The following is a 23,782-nucleotide window of genomic DNA, read 5'->3' as shown; positions in this document are numbered from 1 at the left end:
GTGCGCTCCATCCCAGGACCCTGGATCATGACCCGAGGCAAAGACAGAAAACTGAAAAGACAATAACTTCCCAGCTAAACTTCAATTCCACAAAAAATGTACTTCTCAATTAAAGGCAACACAAATACATTTTCAGACAAATAAAACCAGAAACTGTTGCCAATACAACTTTACTAAAATAGTTTTTTTTTTTTAAGCAAAGAAAAATAATTCCAGTCGGAAGCATGGAAATGGGAAAGAGGCTGAAGGGGGATCGAATGGATCAGTTTATGGGTAAGTCACAATGATACTGGCTGTGTAACATGATGCAGGTAACATTGTGTGGTGTTCGAAGAGTGTGTAGATTTTTTTTTTAAAGATTTTATTTATATATTTGACAAAGAGAGATCACAAGTAGGCAAAGAGGCAGGCAGAGGGAGAGGGGGAAGCAGGCTCCCTGCTGAGCAGAAAGCCCAATGCAGGGCTCCATCCCAGAACCCTGAGATCATGCCTGAGCTGAAGGCAGAGGCTTAACCCACTGAGCCACCAGGCACCCCTTGTTTTGTTTTTAATGATAACACAAAACCAGGAGAATTTGTAAGGAAGATCTAAGGTTCTTGCATTTCTGTGGAAAGTGGTAAAATTCTAATTTATATTAGGATTAAGTCCAGAATTTATAATTTACCCTTGAGTATAATCATTAAACAAGATTAAAAGAGTATATAGCCTAACAGGTTTCCAGAGGGAATAAAACCCAAAAATGATATAAAACACTTGAGTAATACAAAAGGATACAATAAAGAAAAGAGAAATACAAAAAAGTAAGCTGAGTAAGAAACAAATAGTAAAGCAGTAGATTTAAACACAATATATCAGTAATTACACTAAATGTAAATGGACTATTCCATTAAAAAAAAATATTGTCAGGCTCTATTAAAGATATACAAAACCCAATTAAATGCTACTTAAAAGAGACACATCTTTCTATATAAGGATACAGAAAAATTGAAAACGAAGAGTTGAAAAAGATGTCCCAGGGAAACATTAATCAAAAAGGAAGTTCGTGGGGTGCCTGGGTGGCTCAGTGGGCTAAGCCTCTGCCTTCGGCTCAGGTCATGATCTCAGGGTCCTAGGATTGAGCCCCGCATTGGGCTCTCTGCTCAGTGGGGAGCCTGCTTCCTCCTCTCTGCCTGCCTCTCTACTTGTGATCTTTGTCTGTCAAATAAATAAATAAAATCTTAAAAAAAAAAAAAAAAGAAGTTGGCATTGTTATAGTACTATCAACAAAACAGACTTTAGGACAAGAAACATTACTAGACTTAAAGAGGGATACTTCCTGAGAATAATGTTGACTTAATTTGCCAGGAAAGTGTAACTTCTATAGCTGTATGCATTTAATGACAAAATAAATAAAGAATGGATGTAAAAGGAGAATAGAAAAATCATATTAAGTATATATTATATATACAATATATATTTTATATTAATCAATACACTTAATAATGAACAGAGAGCATATACACATATGTTCTCTGTTCTCTATATATGTATGTGTATATATATTCTCTCTCTCTCTATATATACATATATATATTCTCTGTTCTATGTGTGTATATATATATACACACACAAACATATATGTGTACATATATGTGTGTGTATATATATATATATATATATAACTTGTGTTACTTAAAAACACACAAATAAATACCAAAAATGAAGTCCAGGATATCTTCTGCAAATGAAGAGGCTCCATTTGTCCAGGAATTTCAATCATTTGGAATCAGTCTTTAGAGTTAACCAGTTATTGTGATTCCCAAGTTGGTACTCAATCCAAGACTGCTTGGGTCGTTTACAGAAGACCCAGGGTGGACACAGCACTCACCATCTCCTCTCCAGATCTCTCTGCAGTTCAACAGACACTCCTGTCTCCATCCTGCCCCAGCCTTATTTTCAAACCTCACATGCGTCCTGCCAGAACTGTTTCTGCTCTGACTCATTTAGTTTGTTGTGGCACCAGTTTTTAATTCTTTGGTATAATTTATCTCAATTTAGAAACTATAACATTATAAGTTTTCCAACATAGAGTTTCCCTTTACTTGAGCCCGGAACTATGTCTCTCAACTGTTTCCTTTGTCCAAGGTAGTTAACGTTGCACAATATTTAAATTTTGTATATGTTATTACATGGTTAGAATGATGGGTGGGGTTGGGGGGGGATGGAAGGGTCCCTGTATACATTAGACTACCCATAATTTCTGCTTGATCCATCCTTTCTTCTAACATAAGTGAGTAATGCATATCACAACTCAGTGACCTTTAAGGAATTTGTTGTGAACTCTCATTTATTTTGCCAAAGCAAAGTACTTTCAAGGTAGCATGCCTCTGAGATTAATTGTTATTTGGAGCATGGATTTGCCTAATGAAAAGCTCGAGCATTTGGAATGCTGTAATTCCAAATACTCAAAACTACAGAACTGAGTTCCCAATGTTTCCTCCAATAAAAAACTGCAGGAAAAAAAATTCAGGTCCAAAGACTTAAATCTCTCCTCCTGACTAACTATGCAAAACCATTCTTGATTTCTCCAAGAACTTTCTGGAGGTAAATGATGTAATCATCACGTAGTCACCAATGAAGGCCTGAAGACCCTTGAATGAAGGACTGAGACCTGCAGACTGGAGGCACAGTGGACAGGCATGGCTAGGAGCAACATCTGAGCCCTGAAGTGGAGGTCACACTAGGGGCATCAGATGCACAGATTTTGTCCTGGGGCTTCATGCGTGAGACCCAATGGGAGCACAGATTTGCCAGGAGAGATTACACTGACTCTAACTCATGTTATTTGTTCAAGCTCCCTTCTGTTCCCAAATAGACTAACTCTCTCATTAATGATTTGTCTTTTGGGATGAGTATTATCTTTTTGATTGTTACCTTGTCTCTTGAATAATATCTAAACTTTTGTTTTGGTTCCCATGAAGCACTGTGTACTTTAATGAACTCAGGCACTCTGCCCTGTGGAGAGGAGAGCCACAGAAGACACCCTTGGGCTGTTGTGTGACCCTGCGTAGGGCTAGCCATGCCTTCCTGGTGTTCAAGCTTTTGTTTCAACCCCACCATCCACCCCCCACCCCAAAACCTACAGGCCCCAAAGTGTCTCCAGACCTGAAAGAAGTCATCCACCTGCCGCACATAACCAGCCACTTCATTATCGGATTTAAGAATCTTCCAAACTTTTCTCTCTGCCTGCTTGTATTTCTGGGACCCCTTCCACTTCATGGCCATCAGAGAGCGCTCTGTCAGGGAAGCTGCCACGATGATGTCCAGCTGGCCATTGTAGATCAGAACCTGAAACGAAATCGAGGTGTGGGCAAATGTGGGACTCAGCAAGTGAAGCCACCATGTGTATCTGGGTATGGACAGTGTGTGCACGAGAGAAAAGGTAATGGGAGGCTTTCTGATTCTGTGCTCAGAGAGGTCAGCCCAGCAGGTGAGTGGGGTCATTTTCCTCCAGTTGGCCACACCAACAATCTGAAATCAGCACAAGCCTTGGCTCAGCCATTGCAATTCTTCCAGAAGTTCGAACCTTCCTAGGAACCTGCATAAAGTCTTCTCTCAGTTACAAAAGCATTTGTACTGTATTATCCAGGGATATCACTTCGAGGTACAGCTATGTTCAAGAAGAGGACTGTGGTAACCTCTTAGCGGAACCGAGGAACACTATACCATCGGATTTGCGTGGAGACTGCATTTCATTAACTCGGCTTTCGAGCTGGTGGGCTGGGCATTCTCTCAGGAGCTGCTAATCCATACGATTCTCCCTTCCACACTCGTTTTTTATCGTGGCAACTACAATTTTTTGAGGCAGATGGAGAGAAGCAGGTGCCTCAGATTTGTTCCTTGTTAGAGGCAACTGGGTCTGCCATGCCCCTTATAAGGCCTCCTTTTCTTAGACACGATAGCCACTTATCAACAATGAGGAATGTCTCTTCTTCCTAGAATATAATTTTTATTTTTTTGCAAAGATGGTGGATAGTATACGAGAAACAACACTGAAGCAACTCGTGTCTTTTCTCCAAAACCAATAAAGCAATATTCAGCTGGCTTGGGAAAGAATTCAGATACCACCCCATGCTAATGAAGTGTAAAAATGGCACTACTCTTCAGGAAAGCAATGATCCATTTTTAACAAGAAGATTCGAAAATGTGGAGACTCTCTGTCCCAATAACTCCAGGTTGTGGAATGAATTTTATGAAAATAAGCCCCCCCCAATATATATAGTCGTATTCATTGGGTCTTATAATGAAAAACTGAAACACAGTCCAAAAGTTCCATAGTGAAGGGGTTAAATAAACTACGGAACAGAAATCCTATGGGATCATGCAAAACCATTTAAAATGTGCCACTGAACCAACCATGTAGTAACGTGGAAAATACTCGCATGCTGTTAAGTATGAAAGCTGAAAGTCAAATACATATCACAATCACGCATGTAGAACATAGGCATATAAACCCATACATATACGGAATGCCACTTTAAAAAAACATGAATATAGTTGGTTAACATAGGTGGTGTAAATCTGATTGATTTTCTCCCTTGTTTTCCACTCTTCTCAGGTTATTTTTATGCAACTCACACGATACTAATTCTTGTAAGGCATTGTTAGTCAACCCCCAACAAAGAGGTTTTCCTCCGCTCCATGCTACCTTTGATCTACTTGGAAGTTCTGGTTTCGCTCAAGTGAAGACCTTTGGTTGAATCCTCAAATTGGATATAAAATGTTTCACTGCACATGTTTCCATCTCTGCCTTCCTGGTGCAGGCTTCTTAAAAGGCTTGCACATAATTAAACAGCCCAGGACTTTTACACACTCCAAATCCTCAAGCAGCAGTGGGCCAAGACTGAGCCCAAGATGAAAGAGCCCTGGGCCTCTGCTGCAGGAGCACAGGATCTTTCATGTTACCCCATCACCATCACCACCTCCGCTCTCCTAAGCAGAAACCCAAAGGGGAAAACTCCTGCTCCATTTAAAGCCTCTTTAAAAGACTCAACTCAACTCTAGCAATAAAAATTTGCATTGTTTATACAAAGAAATTGCCTCAAAGACCTTGGGTACTTATGGCCCATGCAAAACTCCTACAGCTGTTTTGCCAACAGTATGGAAACAATTACACATGATCTGTACCAGCAAACAAGGCTTAAATCCTCCCCCCCCCCCCCCCCCTTCGAGAAAGGCCTGATTAGCAGAGATAATCATCTATAAAGTAATTCCTCTTCTAGAATTCCATGAAAAGATGCTGATTAACTAGCAAATACACAAGCGCATCTGGTTGTTTTCCACTCTGTGGCCACTAAATGAAGCTCACAGCTTTCTTAGTGTCTCTTGGAGCTACCTGACGATCATCCGTATATTTTGAAATTGATTGGAATTTTTTATCTTTCAGGGAAGCAGATCCACAGGTTACAACAAAAACGGGCTTATTTGTACAGCATTAGAGTACATGTTCGTTGGACTGAATTGAAACGCAGTCCGTCCCTGAGCTGTGCCCCTTGTTATTCAAGACTCATCACAAACAAGAGCTCTAACTCTCTGAAACGAGGCAGTGTGGGGCTGAACTGCATAATTTTGCACATGGGACACGTAGAAGGCCTGCTTCTGGGGGCACACGGAAAATCTTCTTAAAGCAAGGAACACGTTTTTAACTTCTAAAGGGCACATAAGTCAAATGCAAAAAGAAAGAAAGAAAGAAAAATCAGATTAATGATCAAGCGAGGTGATTTCAAAGCTGGCATTTAAGGCTGCCAGCATTAAATGTAAGAATTCCAGAGCTTTTATTTTTATCTAAATGTCACATTTACTCTCATCAGCCCTGACAGGAATATTTCAGTTGCCTTTAGGGCTGGGTGAGTGGGAGAGATACCCAGGATCCAGAGAAGGGAGCCAAAGAACCAGGTGGGTGGAGCGTAGGGGTGGGTGGTTCCGAGGCCCAAGGGCACATGCTACTCAGCTTGGTAGTCAGAGAAGTTCCAGGACAAGGCCCAAGCCCTGATGAGCTGGTCAGTTGTGGAGGATCTGTGTACATTTCCTCCACATCTTCCTGGGAGGGAGGGGTGACGAGCCCCCCCCACCCCCCATCCCCCCACCGTTGGCCTGGCCTGAGGAGTTTCCCAGGAGGCAGAGCTTTCGAGCTAACCCTGGGACAGTCTGGGGCAAACCTCTCCCTGAGGCTTGCTGGTATTTTAAGCAACAGGATCTAAAGACAGAGAGGCGGAGACAGAAATGAATGCAGCTTTTAGCTACCCTTGTCTTCCCAGTAGGGACTGTAACAAAACAAGGCACAAGGGAAAGACGGGCTGGACGGAGCTGGTTTGCAGTGACAACACCAGGCAGCTCCCCCGAAACACCCAGTTTCCTCGCTTTCCATCCTGGACAGCTGTGATGCCTCAGTTAAACTGCAAAGGGCACTCCCTTTAGAGAATTTTTTCTTTGACTACTTGGAGATCTGACCAGTGAGCTCAGTGAAATTGATGGTTTTGCTTAGACGTGGAAAAATAACTTATTAAAAAATCAATGAAGGCTGTGATTCTACTGTTTGTACTCTATAAATACAACAGTTTCGAAAAGATGCTTCAAACGGGAAAAAAACACATCAAAATACTAACAGTTAAGGCAGCTAAGATGTGGATGATTTGTTTTGACTTGACTGTTTTCCAGGGGGTTTGGGGGGGGGGTGTAAATGTAATCAGGATGTGCTTATGAAGACAAAATAGTAAAATAATAACACTAAGATGTCGGGGACCTTGGTTGGCAAAAGGTGGGTCTTTATTGGGGAATAATTTGTATTAACTCAAATATTACCAGCTCTCGATTTTCATGACAGCTAGGTAAATAGCCTAACTAGTTTGCTTGTGGACGATCTTAAAAACCCATTCCAGAAATCAATAATTTATAAGACATGGTAGGAGGTGACTGGATTATAAGCATTATTTATTTGTTTGGTCAAAAGGCAGAAATGAGAAGAGCATTTTACTTTCCTAAGTACTTTCTTATACATACGGCTTTATTCTCTGACTGCTTCAGGACACTGGGACGAGAGGAATTATGTCTGCCTCTACTTAGCTGTTAAGGAAATTGTGACACAGCGAGGTGCCAGAATGTGTCTGAGATCCCAGACTTCCAAACGCCTACCTAGAACTCCTTAAGAAAAGGGCTGAATTCCTTCAAACCAACAAGCATTTCCTGACTCCCCACAGCTAAACGTTTAGTGCTACCAAAAGCCTCAGGGAGCCGAGAGTTGGCAGACTGTGAGACACAGTTCACATCTCTAGTTCAGAAACAAGCTTGGTCTCTTCGTCCAAGTCTGGTGACATCTCTCCGTCATTTCTCACTTGGGCTCTGTGATGTGTACCAGGTCGTTATTCGGCTGGTGACAGATACCTCACTTCTGTGGTAAGGAGTGCCACTGAGGAAGCAGCTGTCGCATGGCATTGGCTCCCTGAGAATGGGGCTCTCCTGACACGTGTTTGGCCTGCAGCCTTGAGCAGGGCCTGGCCTCCTGTGAAAAGTATTGACATTTACTGGGTAGAGTCAGTTGTACTCTGTGAGAAGTTTTCTACAATGCTGTATGTTGATTGCCTATTGCTTTGGCCTGCCTAGGTTGACTCTTGCTTCCCCTGATAACAGGACTCCCACACCCTCAATGGATCCAGCCCTAGTGGAGGTTGCCAATCTCATATCCTGCCTCCTCTGTGCAAGGGATGAGTGTCTGTCCTACACTAGGGCACTCAAATGCTCTTTTCATAAAATTTGAATTGTGACACAGGGTTTCCTGATGAGTCTGCCCATTTGCTTTCCTACCTGGATCCCCAGAATTGTCCTTGCTCCCAGTCTTTCCTCATCTATGTCTTCAATTTTTCCATGAATTCTGTGACCTATCACATCTTCTGATCAATTTTTTTTATGCTTCGAGTTAGCAAGGTTGTTTCTCTTGCTGAAAGCATGAAATCCAAACTTCTATACCAATGACCATTCATTGGTCATTGTCACCCAGGTCCCAGCATGCAGTAATTGGGAGCCCCTGGACACGGGGCTTAGCCTCCATGGGCTGCATTCCCTTTTCTAGACATGAAAATGGGAAGACCTACATCTCACTGTAGTGAAAATAAATGAGATACTGTGTTCAGAGTTGCTAGAATAGTGCCTGGCACATACTAGGAGTTCAGCACATGTCAGGTCCTCCTTCTCAAGTAGGTTGATAACTGGAGAGTGACTTGGAAGACTCAATAGAGCCCTTCTTCTAAAATAAGCCTTCAAAGTACGTAGATGGTACATTCCTGTCAAATACCTGGTTGCCAATCTCACTCTTCCAGGATAGGCCTACAGTGGGAGGAAATCCTGCCAGGACAAACCTGAACTCCATTTATTCAAACACTTGAAATAACATGCCTTTCACTCTGATTTTACACACACACACTGGGCACGGTATCTCAGTAATCTTTTCTTGGTAGTCAGAACCATGAGTTTATCAATTACCCTTGTAAAGAAACTTTTAGCTTTGAAGCATGAGATTCAAGATTGCAAGGAATTTCCCCATACTTAACTGATAGAAAAGTATGGTAAAAGAGTATCACTTTCAGGGGGCCCTGGGTGGCTCAGTGGGTTAAAGCCTCTGCTTTTGGCTCAGGTCATGATCCCAGGGTCCTAGGATCGAGCCCAGCATCGGGCTCTCTGCTCAGCAGGGAGCCTGCTTCCTCCTCTCTCTCTGCCTGCCTCTCTGCCTACTTGTGATCTCTGTCAAATAAATAAATAAAATCTTAAAAAAAAAAATGTCCTTTTTGAAAGCGATACTCTTTTTTAAACAAATATATTTTATTTATTTATTTGACAGCCAGAGATCACAAGTAGGCAGAGAGGCAGACAGAGAGAGAGAGAGAGAGAGAGGGGAGGAAGCAGGCTCCCTGCTGAGCAGAGAGCCCTATGTGGGGCTCGATCCCAGGACCCTGAGACCATGACCTGAGCCGAAAGCAGAGGCTTTAACCCACTGAGCCACCCAGGCACCCCAAAAAGGACATTTTTTGAGTAACAGCAGAATGCTCTCATTCTTCTTCTGCTGGAGGAACTGTACTAAGCATGGCGCATCCATGATTTCACAACACTCCCCAAAAGGCTGGTGTTATTTAACCCATTTTAGGTTCGATTCCTAACTCTGCCACTTACTAGCAAGATGATTGTAAACTACTCAGTCTGCTTAGAGCTCTAGTTCCTCATCTGTAAAATAGGTGGAAGAGAAGCATCTAGGACAGAGGACCCCTGGGGGGATGACATAACACCATGCATGTGAATCTCTGCATTTTGGGCACATAGTAAATGCTCAGTGAATGCTAACACCTGTTATTATTATCAACACATTGGAAGAGCTCAACATAGCTATTCAAAGAGCTCCACAACCTCCAAGTCAGGCGTTACTTGTGAATTACAATTGTGATACAGAACATAATAAGTTACAATTCTAAACAACTGTAGGAGCTCATCGGTTTGACAAAGCACACAGCAGGCCTGAGCTCCATCCCCAGCTCAGGCTCCTGAGGCCTGGGCTTCCTGAATGATCTTGGGTATGTCACTGACTCACTCTGAGCCTCAGTCTTCTCCTCTGTAGAGTGGAATATTTATATCCTGGGATTGTAGGGAGGGCCGGATGGGATGGGAGATGCAGAAGTATCCTGTCACTTGAAGAGCAGGATTTTATCTGTGTTGTGGTTACTTTGGATCAAGAATGATCTGAAAAGTACGTTTTTGTAGTGGCACGTGGAGGTTTTAAATTGGCTGCTGGAGGCCTGCGTTCAGTTTGCAGGGATTTTTCCTGTAATCTACTTGCTGTCACTGCTGCTTTTGCAATTAGATGCTGGCATTTAACTTCTGGGAGATCTGACCACGGTGGGCCTGGATTTCCACTCACCCACACTGAGCTGACTCAGGGCAGTGGCTGCCCCCTTCAGGCTGCCCCCGCCCCTTCACCGGTGTTCCCCCCCTGCCCCCCCAGCCACAAGAGGTGCAAGGGCACCTGTCCTCTACTCGGAGCTCATGCTATTGTTTTTCTTAGAAGAGGAAAATATTTCTCTGTATCTATGTCTTTGTCATTGGTAAAAAGGAAAGATCAGTAGGTCTCAATCTAACTCTATTCCTTTCCTTTCCTTCCTGGATCCACAGGCAGCGGAATTTCACTTCCATTGAAAAATGGAAGGGAAGTGGCCTTTTGTCTGAGTTGGAGGCAAGAGTACATGCTCACTTATATATGGAGCATGTTTTGTTTGCTTGCTTGTTTAATCTGCTTTTGGGAAATCCCTACTTCTGAATAAATAAAGTAAATATTCATGCAAAGCCTGAGGACTAGACACCCAGGGAACACATATGAAAAGATGTGACCCCTATCCTCCTAACACTCCAGATTTTTTTTTTTTTAACTTTCCAAAGCAGCGAATAATTAGAAGAGAAGAGGCATATTTACTCTTTCATCTCTAAGTTTTCCTAAAAGAGGGGTCAAAGAAAAAGTCAGTTCCATTTAAGTATTTCTAAAATCTAGGCATTGGAGGCCTGGGTGGCTCAGTGGGTTAAACGTCTTCCTTCAGCTCAGGGGGTCCTGGGATCGAGCCCCACGTTGGGCTCCCCACTCAGCTCCCTGCTTCTCCCTCTGCCCCTCCCTGCTGCTCTCTCTCTCTCTTTAATAGACATAAATAAAATCTTCAAAAAAAATAAAATAAAATCTAGTCATTTTAACATCTTAAACCACAAGCTTTTCTGGATGTATATACACAGTTTTTTTTTTTTTTTTTTTTCATGGATATAACTCTCTCAGCAAGAAAACCTCTCCCTAGTAAAGATCTGATAAACAGAATCAGAAGATAATAACCTTATTTTACACAATACACACCTCAGAAGGGTAAATATTTTCCAGGCAGATAGAAAGCAACCGACAGTAAGCCAAGCTAGCCACAGACCAGTTTACCTGCAGACTCACCTGAAAACTCCCTCAGCCCCCTATCCCCCCGTCAGAGTCAAATTCTGACTTCAAGTAATTTAGGGGATCACACATGATACTCAATGGGGAAAAAAGACATCTGTACTTTTTCATGGTGGCTATACAACTGAATACTTGAAAGAAGGGATTTGGGGCAGAAAGGTATATGAATGTGATTTTGATATATTTTCATTGTCACCAGTAGAAAAGCAGAAGACTGAAAATAAATCACTTGAGGGCCACTTGCTGATCTAAATCTTTGCTTTTTTTTTTTTTTTAAACCCAAACTGAAGCACACATGTTACTGACAGAGAACACACAAAGCTTTTCTCTCTGCTTTCCTGACTACTCCTCAACTTATTAGGAAAATTACTGAAATGCCGCCAAAAGGGGCTCCGGTCTCTCAGTACGACAGGAAAGCAAACTGGGCTTTTGTGAGAAGGCTGGATTTTTGTTGTAGCATTTTTAGACGAAAGATTTATGCTTATATTTTGGCCCATTTACAATCCATCATAATACTTTGCAGACAAAGTTATGCTCTTTCCCCAATGATCTAGTGACCTTAATCTCCAACATTTTGTGGTTTCCTGTTTGGGGAAATGATGGAACGGCGGCCTCCGCTATTCCAGGCTGCACAGCGGTCCCAGTTGGCCGCTGTCTTAGTTTTGAATGTTCTCCTGTGCACTAAAAAACAAAACAAAAAACCCAACCCCCCCCCCCTTTTTTTTAAAGAAGCTTTCCCCACAGATGCTAAATCAATGAAACTCCTACAAAGCAGCCCTCCACACTTCCTCTTTTGGCTGCCTTACTTCTCATTCTTCTATTATAAACCCCAGTGTAGCGGGGAGTTGTTTCTGCCGGAGGCAATTAGGATGACCCACAGGTGCCTTTCTCCTGAACAGAAGAGAATTAAGTTCAGTAATATCCACCTCAACCTGGGGTAATTCCTGAGGGTTTCCCAAAAGCTCAACTGCAAAAGAAAAACTGAATTTCTGCTGTGCAAGATAATGTTCCAGAAATGTTCGCGACTGCAAGCAGAGCTGTTATCCTTTCGCGGACAATGCCTCAGTCCCAGTGGCCCACTGCTTGCTCTTTTGGCCCTACTTCTTCCCGATGATTCTGCAGGGATACAGGGCTGTAACGCAGGAAGCCAGAGTCTTCAGGGCCTGCCTAAAGGAGACTGGTGGGAAAATAACGCAACCATTGAATGAACAGTAGTCACTTCTGCAACCAAGCTGTTCTTCAAAAGGGGCATATTCTGCTTCCAAGTTTGAGGAGAAAGGAAGACAAAGAAAGAGGAAAAATGAACTTAGAATAAACACCCCCATGTGCCTGCCATTCCCCCACCAGCTGGTTATGCCAAGACGAGTAAAGAAAAACGAAAGTGGAGAAACAAGTTGGAGTGAGCACCCAGCGATTATACAAATAATGTCTTTTGGCCAAAGAAAATTATTCCTGCTTTCTTGCAACTTAACTCTAAATAATTCAGTTGCTTTTAGAAGGGAACGAGAAGCAAAGCCAACTTGACAAGGATCCAGCAAGCCATCACTGCAACCCAAGGCTCTTTGAAAGAAAATTTAACTACCTAGAATAGCACACTTAAAATTACTTCTAGGGGTCTGCTTCTCTCTCTGACCTTCTCCTCGCTCATGTTCTCTCTCACTGTCTCTCTCTCAAATAAATAAATAAAATCTTTAAAAAAAAAAAAAAATTACTTCTAGGGGTGCCTGGGTGGCTCAGTGGGTTAAGCCGCTGCCTTCGGCTCAGGGCATGATCTCAGGGTCCTGGGATCGAGTCCCGCATCGGGCTCTCTGCTCAGCGGGGAGCCTGCTTCCTTCTCTCTCTCTGCCTGCCTCTCAGTGTACTTGTAATTTCTCTCTGTCAAATAAATAAATAAAATCTTTAAAAAAAAATTACTTCTAATAATGATCCAGAATAATTTATTTCCTCCCGTTGGAATAGAAAAGTCATGGGGGCCCATTCGAGGGGAGTCTTTGCTCAGCTTCTTGTTTCAGGGTCTGCTCTCAGAGCCCATTTCTGATTCCCTAACCTCTTAAGAGTCTCCTCTGATCCTCATCACAATAACTGGATTTAATGAACTGAAACTGCCCCAGGAGCAGCCTTGTCCGTTTCCCAGATGAGTCTCTCCAGAGAGGAACTTGTCCTTCCTGGTTGTCAGAATGCCAGCTTCAATATCACACCAAAGGTCACCTCCGAAGACTGCTTTGTGCTTGCCAATGTTATTACTCTACTGAAAGGTAGGCCAAGGAGCCAATTCTTTCCTTTCCCACATTATTAAGTGAACTTCATTAATGAGTATATACATTTGCACTCGACCCAGCCAACAAGAAACAGCCCCATGGAACAAGTAAAAAATACTGTAATTTATAATAATTAAGGCTACAGGTAATTACCCGGACTAATCAATACAGTAGCCACCAGCCACATGGGGCTAGTGGGCACTTGGAACATGGCTAGTCCAAACTGAGATGTGCTGTAAGTCTAAGATACGCACTGGTTCCTGATGACTTCCTACCAAGAAAAGAATGTATAGTATCTCAGTAATTTCTTAATATCGTAATTTCTTAATATCGATGGCATGCAGATTACTATTTTGGGTATAGTGGGTTAATGAAAATGTTATCAAAATTAATTTCACCTGCTTCTTTATGTATTTTTAATGTTTCTTGTGGAAAGTTTAAAAGTACATACGTGGCTGGCATTTTATTTCTACTGGACAGCAGCCATGTATACCTTGGGTTTGGTATATCCTGCAAAGACAATCTGTCCCTTTGTCAACAGTTGCTAGAAGGACAACTTCCAAGGACGACCACTCTGAGACGAGGAATCTGCAGTTCACCCAGCTGGACTCAGGAAGCTGGAAAACAGTCCAGGTGCAGGAGTGGGAGTGGTTCCTCCGGCCTCAACTATTCGGGGAATAGATAGGAGCTCCAGAAAACCCCTTGCCATCAAGTCCCCTGCCAGCTCCCCGCTCCTCGACATCACTGTCACTCAAGTTCAAAAATAAAGAGCATTGCTATAAATCTCAGTGGGTTCACCAAGGATTTTGAGATGGAAAAGAGGGAAGCAGAGTCCCAGACACTATGCAATGTCGCTGGTGCCTGCTCTCCCTTCTCCCTGCTGAAGCTATCCCAAGGACCAACAGAGAGCAGTGTGGTTTGCCACAGAAGAAATGCCCAGCAACCTCAACAGGCATCAATTTAGAAGTGCTCAGAAGGGGCGCCTGGGTGGCTCACAGGGTTAAGCGTCTGCCTTTGGCTCAGGTTATGATCCCAGGGTTCTGAGATCAAGCCCTCACTGGGCTTCCTGCTCATTGAGGAGCCTGCTTCTCCCTCTCCTTCTGCCTGCCATTCCCTGGGCTTGTGCTCTCCCTCTCTCTCTTTCTCTGTCAAATAAATAAATAAAATCTTTTTTTTTTTTTTTTTTAAAGGAAGTGCTCATAAGGTCCCGAAGGAACACGAACAGTGGGAAGGGAGGCCTTCCACTGCCCTGTGAGAAGGGCACTCAGCAAGGTGCAGCCCATTCTGGATTCTGGCTGGCCTTCCTCATCTCCCATAACAAACTTCCCTTCCAGGTGAGAAAGTTCTAGTTCTCTGCAAATGAGGATTACTTTGCCTTTTATATCATAAGACTAAGAGTAAACAAAGACTCACCCAGGAACCAGAAAAGGCACTTCTAGAAGTCTAATTCGCCCACTTTCATCAGTCCCCAGGTGAGCAGCAAAATAAGTGAAAAGTTTCCAACCAGGTTGATGTACCCATGAGAGGAGACACGTACCTGGTCGCACAGCTCCCTCTCCTTACCAAATTAAAAAAAAGAAGTCTTACTGATGCTCTATGGTCTTTAGGTTTTCCCCTACACAGAAAAATCTGGTATCAGTCAGACACAGGTTCTCTGCCCCATACTCTCAACAGTGATATTCCATCAAAGTTATTCCAGGAGCTTGCAATTCGTTTGTTTGTTTGTTTTTCTCCCCAAAACATAACTCCCCCTTGCTTGGTAAGTAAGGCACTTTCTGCTTATTTTTTCCAGAGAATAAGCTCAAAGGGATTGTGCAAAACACTGTAATAAATACGAGGACTGTGCAGAGGATGAAGAAACAGACTTGAATATTCAGAGCGAGCAGAGCCCAGGGAGACACAGGGGAGTCAAGACACGGGAGGTCAGGGGCTCCAGCTTTCATCCAATCACACGTCACTCAGCACAGGAACCCTGTGCCGTGGTGTAGACTGTTACCCAGTGACAAGACGTGGGAGTTGCTCATAATCAAGCTGACAGCACAGACTGACCCACGGCCGGGGCAGGACAGGCCACCCCAGCGACGCCACGGCTCTGGAAGGGCCCCCGGGGGCTGCGACAGTGGTTTGCTCAGGCAGCTGTAAGCGTGCGAACAATGCCTCCCCTTCTAGACCGATAAACCAGGTCAATTGCCATTGAATTAAATCACACTCAGATGGAAGAAGAGGAAACTCTAGTGGAAAAAGTGCTGAACCTGGAGCCAGATCCTACGGCCAATGGGCTCAAATGATGATGGCGAAGGTTAGAAAAACAACACTGGCTTTGGGCATTCTGGTTCCATCACAGCCAAATATGTGACTCTCTAACATACAGACCATAAGCACCTGGTGCCAATCCATCTATGAAACATTAGCAGAATTTTTGTTTGTTGGTTGTTTGTTTTTTTAATTTCCTTTTTTTTAAAAAAAGATTTTATTTATTTAATTGATAGAAAGAGATCACAAGTAGGCAGAGAGGCAGGCAGAGAGAGAGAGAGGAGGAAGCAGGCTCCCCGCTGAGCAGAGAGCCCGATACGGGGCTCGATCCCAGGACCCTGGGATCATGACCTAAGCCGAAGGCAGAGGCTTTAACCCACTGAGCCACGCAGGCGCCCCTCCTTTATTTTTCAATTAAAAGAAAAATTAAGCCTTTACTATTTTCCTCCCACTCCCCAGAGGATGGTGGTGGGCACACCCTGGTTTCCCATGGTCCAGTTTTATGACATTTGTGTCCACGTTTGGCACCTTCTCCTGTCATACCATGACGTGAGGATGAAAGAAGGAGAAGCTACTGCGGTGTGGCGAAGGTTACTGCACAAGAGACCCCCTCACGGGATCTGGAAAGGACGACTCCCCCCACTCTTTCCCTACTTATCTTTTCAACATAAATTCAACTGATATAATCGTCTGTATTCACAGCAGTTGGCTTTCATAGCACCTGGATTTAAATACGCATTTCTAAGTGCATTGATTTTGAGAGCCATAGAGCCTACCTGGCAGATGGTATCGCTATTATTATCTTGCTCCTCATACTGCTCTCCCCCTGCCATATTTGGTGACTCCAGATGAAAGTTTACGTTTTCTGTTGCCATAAATCGTAAGTGTACCTTCTAATGTTTTGAGTATCACACGACAACAAAATAAAGCCCTCGCACAATGATGACAGTGCTCCCCAGACAAAGCAAACTGAAAACAAACCAATTCACACAGAATATATTTTCTAACAGCTTAAAGAAATAAGTAAGAGAAAATAGAAATACGTGTCATTTCTCATGTGAACATTTCGTCCCAACGTAAACTGAAAGGACAAACAAGAACAGATGTCAGAAGCATGGCAGGTTTGGGTGAAATCAAAGTCTCTTTTATAATTGATGGGTATTCTCTTTACCCTTCTTCATCAAAATGCTTAAAAATTAAGAAGCCCAGAGGCACCTGGGTGGCTCAGTGGGTTAAGCCGCTGCCTTCGGCCTAGGTCATGATCCCAGGATTCTGGGATCGAGCCCCACACTGGGCTCTCTGCTCAGCAGGGAGCCTGCTTCCCCCTCTCTCTCTGCCAGCCTCTCTGCCTACTTGTGATCTCTGTCTGTCAAATAAATAAATAAATACAATCTTCAAAAAAAAAAAAAAATTAAGAAGCCCAGTAGAAGTCAGTTCATAAAAAAAATTCATGCCGCTCTTGCTTACACTTGGATTATAACTGAAATAGGTAAAATGAATTAATAAGGAAGTCTGCAGTATACACTGATTTTCCTATGTACACTATTTTTATTTGCGTATAAAGTGGCAGTTGCGTTTCTACAGGCTATGATTACATAAAACAAATGTCCCAGGATTAGCTTCCCTCTCTTTAGTTAGGCGTCACTTGGAGCTACTTCCTCCTCCCAGAAGTTTTTCATAGAATGGCTTCATTGTCTTTTCAAAGGGTTTTGGAAGAAAAGTGATCACGTCAGCTTAGTGTCAACAAACCCAGACTTTTCCCATCATGCTTTGATAGAAGCTTAGAGTCCACCTAAAAGTTGAAGAATCAGACCTATTTAAGCATTTGGGCTTTCCTGTATGCAAGAAATTGTCATTTGTCAAATCTTGTTTCCTGGCCACGATTGCCATTTTACCATCAGAAGATGTCATTAAGGAAAATGCCACAAGCAATTAGAGTGACCACTAAAATGAGTTAGATCTACTCGAAATATTTACCTTTCAAAATTCTAAGGCACATTCATTAATCAAGAACTGCCCATTTGTAAATGAAAATCTTTTGATAGCCTGGGATAAGTAATGAGAACTCAACAGCTGGGTGTTAAGATTTTGCTCCGGTGGTAAAGCTGAAACACATTAAGATCCTGAGTTCTGAAGATGCAATTAGTTGAAACTTAATGAGCTGCAGGATGAGAAAGGACAGGGAAAGGTAACTTTAAATTTACAATTTCCTGACAAGATGAACTTTTAAACACAGCAAACTAAGCCCTACCCCATGGCAATTCAACCTTTCAAAGCACAAGCACGTGGAGGTAGAAACTGGTATTTGGAGATGGTACCTCCTGAATTTGCAGTGGCCTTCCTAACGACGTAGCAATGGGAGCAACTTCAAATCCAAGGACAAGGCTTTGCTTTTGATCCAAATGGCCTTTAGGAATAGAGCTGTAGCTCTTGTTGGTTGAAATAATGGTTTCACACAGGACATACAATCACACACACACTCACTCACTCACACACTCACATTCTCACTCGCATGAACATTTAGACTTTGAAAATATAGCTCATATGTTTTTGGGAAGGCAAGAACTATAGCCAGACAGAGAAAAGGAGTTAAAAACATATTCAAGTGCCCCTGAAACAAATAATACGTTATATGTTAATAAAAAACATTATTTGCCAATATTGCCTATGAGTGAGCAGCTAAAGGTCAGCACATGTTCTTGGATGACAGCACCTTCAAAATAAAGGCAGGGAATCAGCTACATTGTGACAGTTTTGGTGAGGCACAGCATAACTGCTCAGGGTAATTGAGAATGATGGTGAATAAGAGACATAGGATCCACTAATTTAGGTGGTGAGAAAGTGTTCATTGAAGTTCGCATCTCACCAAGTTGCACAGTATTTTGCAAACTGTCAAGAGTGATTTGCAGCAGTTGCTTTAAACTGCTGAACCCCCTAGCAGCCCAACACAGGTAGGTCCAGAGTCATCACCTGCTGCAAATATCTCATGGTCTAAATAGGGAACTAAATTGAACAAAACTTAACTGGCGCTGTGACGTTTACAGAAAAATGTATTGGCTTAGGACAGACCTGAATAAAAATTCCTGAGATTTCTCAAATTAAAAAAACCAACAAAACAAAAAAAAAATTTCAAAAAAAATTTTTTAAACAAGAATCATCATAAGAACAGCATACCGTCTTTATCAGAAAAGGATTAAGCACAGAGCTCTACAAAGAACAGGCTATTCAAAGCCAATAGCTCTTAGGGAGTATGGCCTGCATTTCCTAGATTTTAGAGAGACACTTTCCACCCCCTACCATATATTTTTTAAAAGATTTTATTTATTTATTTGACAGACAGAGATGACAAGTAGGCAGAGAGGCAGGCGGGGTGGGGTGGGGAGCAGACTCCCCGCTGAGCAGAGAGCCCGATGTGGGGCTTGATCCCAGGACCCTGAGACCATGACTTGAGCCAAAGGCAGAGGCTTAACCCGCTGAGCCACCCAGGCGCCCCCCTCACATTTTTTTTTTTTTTAAGTCAAGATACATATTATAATCAGCATATGAGAGCATATTTGTTTTTGTTTTTTAAAAAATCCTGCTTAAAGAGAAAGGAACATAATAACGTAATCAATGGTAATCAGACTGGTGAATTATCTGCAGTTACTAAAATCAAATCTGAGTTTATTGTAAAGACAGCTATGGTATAAATGAACAAACCACCTGTTTTTTTTGTTTGTTTGTTTTTTTGGTTTTTTTTCTATCATGCTGTCCTTTTCGCCCCTCCTTTCCTTCCAAGCTTATTCACACTACTATGTGTTAGGAGCTATACCAGGCAATTAAATCAGAACACTTGGTGGAGTGGGCCGTGATTTTAGGTTTCTTTTGTTTTTGAGGCTCCCCAGGTGCTTCTAAAGCTAAGGGAGCAATGCCAACCCAGCCAGAGTAGAAGTGCGGTTCCAGAATTGTAGGAGAAGGGCAAATTCAGGGAAGTAACTTATTCTTCGGCAGCACCTACTCTCTGTCAAGTCTTTGCACATTACTTCCTTTTTCTCATGACAATTGTTTCTTTGTTTTTATTCTATATTTTATTTATTTATTTGACAGAGAGAGAGCATGAGCCAGTACACACAAGTAGTGGGAGGGGCAGGGGCAGAGGGAGAAGGAGGCTCCCGGCTGAGCAGGGAGCCCGAAGCAGGGACTCGAGCTCAGGACCCGAGGCTCATGACCTGAGGCAGATGCTTAACCAACTGAGGCCCCCAGGTGTCCCTCCCCTGCTATGAGAATTCTTCCATCATTAACGTATACTGGGTGCCAGCTACATATCAGACACGGTGCTAGGTGCCCTACATAGAGTGGTTACTAAGAAGGTAAGATGGCTGCCCTTATTATGCTTATTTCTATGAGATAAGTAAGATTTTATAGATTAGGGAGTGAGAGGGAAAATTTAAATTCTAGGCAGCTTGACACCTGAAACTGCACACACCTTAACTTGAGTATCAAGGAATTGGAACAGAATATGATTTGCAAGGGAAATTTATTGCCCACTAACGGGCCTATGGAGTGAGGTAGAAAAAGATTATTTAAATATCTGTTTTGGATTATGTAATCAACATCTCCCTGTGAGAAAAAACTGATGGAATTCTCAGTGAGAGATCACTGTCTGTCTCCCCTATAATGCCTTGCAAACCTCTGTCCTGTGCTGAGTGAGTGTAAAGGCGCAGCCATGCTAAGCAGTCCACTTGCTCAGAACATGGTCAATTACATCTGCACAGCACACGTCACCGTCTGCCTCCTTCAAAACTGTGCACACTACAGACACATGTATACTACATATATATACTATACATACGTCCCGGAATGTATTACTCTGCGTCTGTAGGTTAGGAAGCACACTACACACAGACATTCACAAATGCACTAGCCACCCTAAGAACGGGTGTGTGACCAGTACCAGCAAATCTACCCAGAACACTTCTCCCCTGTCCCAAACCTCTGCCCACCGCACCAAGAGAACCCCTACCCTGAGGTTTAGGTTTAGAATTTCCTAACTTTTGAAAAAAGTTTGACTACATACACATGTATCTCAAAATAATATATTATTTACTTTTGCCTGTTTTCCTGTTTTATTCTGTATGCATTCTTCTGCTCATTGCAGCATGATGCGTAAGAGGGAAAAAGTGGGAATAACTGATGAGTGGATGAATAAAATGGGGTCTAGTCATACAGCGGAATATTATTTGGCAATAAGAAGGAACAAAGTCATGATACGCACTGCATGGATATGTGACCTAAAAACCCTGTGTTCAGTGAAAGACGCCAGTTACAAAAGGCTGCATATTGTAGGCTTCCGTTTATGTATGATGTCCATGGAAACAGGAGAGTAGTCGTTGTGAGGGGCTGGAAGGGGGTGAGTTACTAATGAGGGAGTTACTGCTAAAGGATAAGGGATTTTTTGGGAGGTGACAAAAATGTTCTGAAGTTAAAGAGTGGTAATGGTTGCAAACATTTGTGAATATCTTAAACATCACAGACTTGAACATTTTATTTTATTTTTTTAAAGATTTTATTTATTTATTTGACAGAGAGAGATCACAAGTAGGCAGAGAGGCAGGCAGAGAGAGAGGAGGAAGCAGGCTCCCTGCCGAGCAGAGAGCCCGATGTGGGGCTCGATCCCAGGACCCTGAAATCATGACCTGAGCCGAAGGCAGCGGCTTAACCCACTGAGCCACCCAGGTGCCCCGACTTGAACATTTTAAATGTTCATTTTAAATTCTGCAGTCTGGGAACTGTAACCTCAATAAAGTTGCTGAAGAAATAGAACAAAGAATTCCTGGGTACCCTTCATGTAGCCTTCAAACTACTAACATCTCACATAACCACCATGGAATCATTAAAACCAGAAAGTTAACCTCGATATAAACCATTTTCTGTTCTACAGATTTCATTCAAAATATTCCATTTGTCCCCTTTTTTTGGTTCTAGGTGACACATTGTATATATTCAGGTTTCAAGTCCCCTTAATCCCTCAGGTTGGGTTTTTTCCCCCCTTTTTTCTTTTTTAAAAAATTTTTTTTAAATTAAAAAATTTTTTTTTCTTTTCTTTTTTCTCTTTTTTCCCTTCTCCTCTGCCCTCCTCCTTCTTTCTCTCCCTCAGTTTCCCTTCCTTTCCTCCCACCCTTTTTTCTTCCCTTCCTTCCTACTCTCCCCTTCCTTCCTTCTCTCCTCTTTCTTCTTCTTCCTCTTCTACTACCTTCTCCTCCCTCTTTTTCTTCTTCTTATACTTTGGTCTTTTTGACCTTTTGACGAGTACTAGCAATTATTTTGTGAAATGTCCCCCAATTTGAGTTTGTCTGATGTTTCCTCATGATCACATTCCCGCTAGACACTTCTTGGAAGAACATCACATCCATGTTATTGTGTCTTTTCAGTATAACACATCAGAGGCATATAATGTTGGTTTGTCCCATTAATGGTAATGTTAACTTAGATCAGGGTTCTCTACTGTAAAGTTACTAATTTTCTTTTCATCATAAATATTTTGAAGGGAAGTACTTTGGGACTATGTTGATAACATTGATAACATTTCTCATCACAGTCTCACTCACCAAATTTAGCATCCATTGGTGATTCTTGCCGGAAACTACTATTACTGTACTATCTGTCAAATCATGACTCCATTATTCCCTATACATTTAGTAACTGGAATTCCCCCCATTCTTTTAAAATTTATTTGTTTACATCATAATGAACTCTGATTTTAAAGCAATGTGTGTTCTGTCTTATGAAACAGAAAGAATGCTTATTGTGGACTTTCCGTAGTTTTTTAAAATCAAGTCAAGAAAGTCTCATACTGTATGCTGGGCTGAGTAATACTGCCTCCCCAAGGATATCCAGTCCTAATCCCTGGAACCTGTGAATGTTACCTTCTGTAGCAAATAAAAAACAAGCAAAGGAAGAAATGAAGGTACAAAGGAAGGAGGAAGACAGACTTTGCAGATGTGATTGGATTAAGCATTTTCAAATGGGGAGTTTATTCTGGATTATCTATGAGGTCCCTAAATGCAGTCTCATGTATCCTTATAAGGGGGTGGTAGAAGGATATTTGACCCTAAACCAAAAGAAGTCCATGGGACCACAGAGGTTGATATTGGAATGATGTAGCCACAAGCCAAAGAATGCCAACAGCCACCAAAAGCTGGAAGTCGCAAGGAATGGATTATCCCACAGAGTCTCCAGAGGGAGCGGAGCCGTACTAACACCACTGAAGGTGACATTAGATTTCTATCCTTCAGGACTGTGAGGAAATAAATTTCTGTAGTTTATGCCATCAAGTCTGCAGTAATGGTATTACAGCAGCCATAGGAAACCAATACAGTGGGGCACCTCGGTGGCTCAGTCAGTTAAGCAAGCAACTGCCTTTGGCTTAGGTCATGATCCTGGAGTCCTGAGATCGAGTTCCACATCAGGCTCCCTCCTCATCTGCTTCTCCCTCTCCTGCTGCTGTTCCCCCTGCTTGTGCTCTCTCTCGCTCTTTTTGTGTCAAATAAATAAATAAAATCTTAAATGAAAAAGAAGAAGATACTATTCTTAGTTTGCTAAAATTTTTAGCATAAATGTCTTTTAATTTTATTACATCCACGTTTTTGCATTTATTTAGATGAAAAAGTTTTTCTCTTTTAACATTGCTATATATGTGGTTTTCATCCTTTTTTGAACTAACTTTTTTGATATACATGTTAGATGGATTTACATTTTTATTTGTATTTTTTGGATATTTTTATATATATTGTTATTATTGATTTCTAAATTCATACATGGTCAGAGAATATGGGCTGTATGATGCAAATTCTTGAAAATACTTGAGACTTGCTGATACTATGTTTAGAGATCTATACATACTCATTAAATCAAGCTGGCTAATTACATCATTCAAATCATCTTTGTCTTACTATGTCTCATTTTGATTAACTTCTCCTAATCCATGAATTTTATTGGCAGCCATGTCTAATCTGTTCTTTATTCCCAAGCACTGGGTTTTAAATATACTGTATTTTTCATTTTTAACAGTTCTTATTGCTTTTCTTTCAAATTGGCCTAGCCATATTTGATGGCTGTCTACTGCTAATTTCTAAACTCCTTTTCTATGTGTTTAAAAATTTCATACCTAGTTATTTATATTCTATCCCACATATTTCCAGATCTGCAGTGCCTTGGACATCCACATCTTTTGTAGTTGGTTCTGCTTACCCTCAGCAGTGGGAGCCCTGTTTAACAGCAGAGTGGATGACTC

General features: G+C 42.0%; 1 protein-coding gene across 2 annotated transcripts in view; it reads right to left on the bottom strand.

Moving 5' to 3' along the window:
- Nucleotides 1-23,782, bottom strand: part of CPVL (carboxypeptidase vitellogenic like) — a 129,434-nt gene that overhangs the window by 23,039 nt on the left and 82,613 nt on the right. For both annotated transcript variants that reach the window (XM_059396660.1, XM_059396661.1), the window contains exon 12: nucleotides 3,145-3,327. In XM_059396660.1, coding sequence (XP_059252643.1) covers nucleotides 3,145-3,327 — 183 coding nt within the window. The remainder of the gene's footprint in view (nucleotides 1-3,144; nucleotides 3,328-23,782) is intronic.

This window comes from Mustela nigripes, chromosome 4, assembly GCF_022355385.1.
Source record: "Mustela nigripes isolate SB6536 chromosome 4, MUSNIG.SB6536, whole genome shotgun sequence".
Classification (NCBI taxonomy): domain Eukaryota; kingdom Metazoa; phylum Chordata; class Mammalia; order Carnivora; family Mustelidae; genus Mustela; species Mustela nigripes.
The sequence above is the reverse complement of the archived record's forward strand: the minus strand, read 5'-3'. Positions and strand labels throughout refer to the sequence as shown.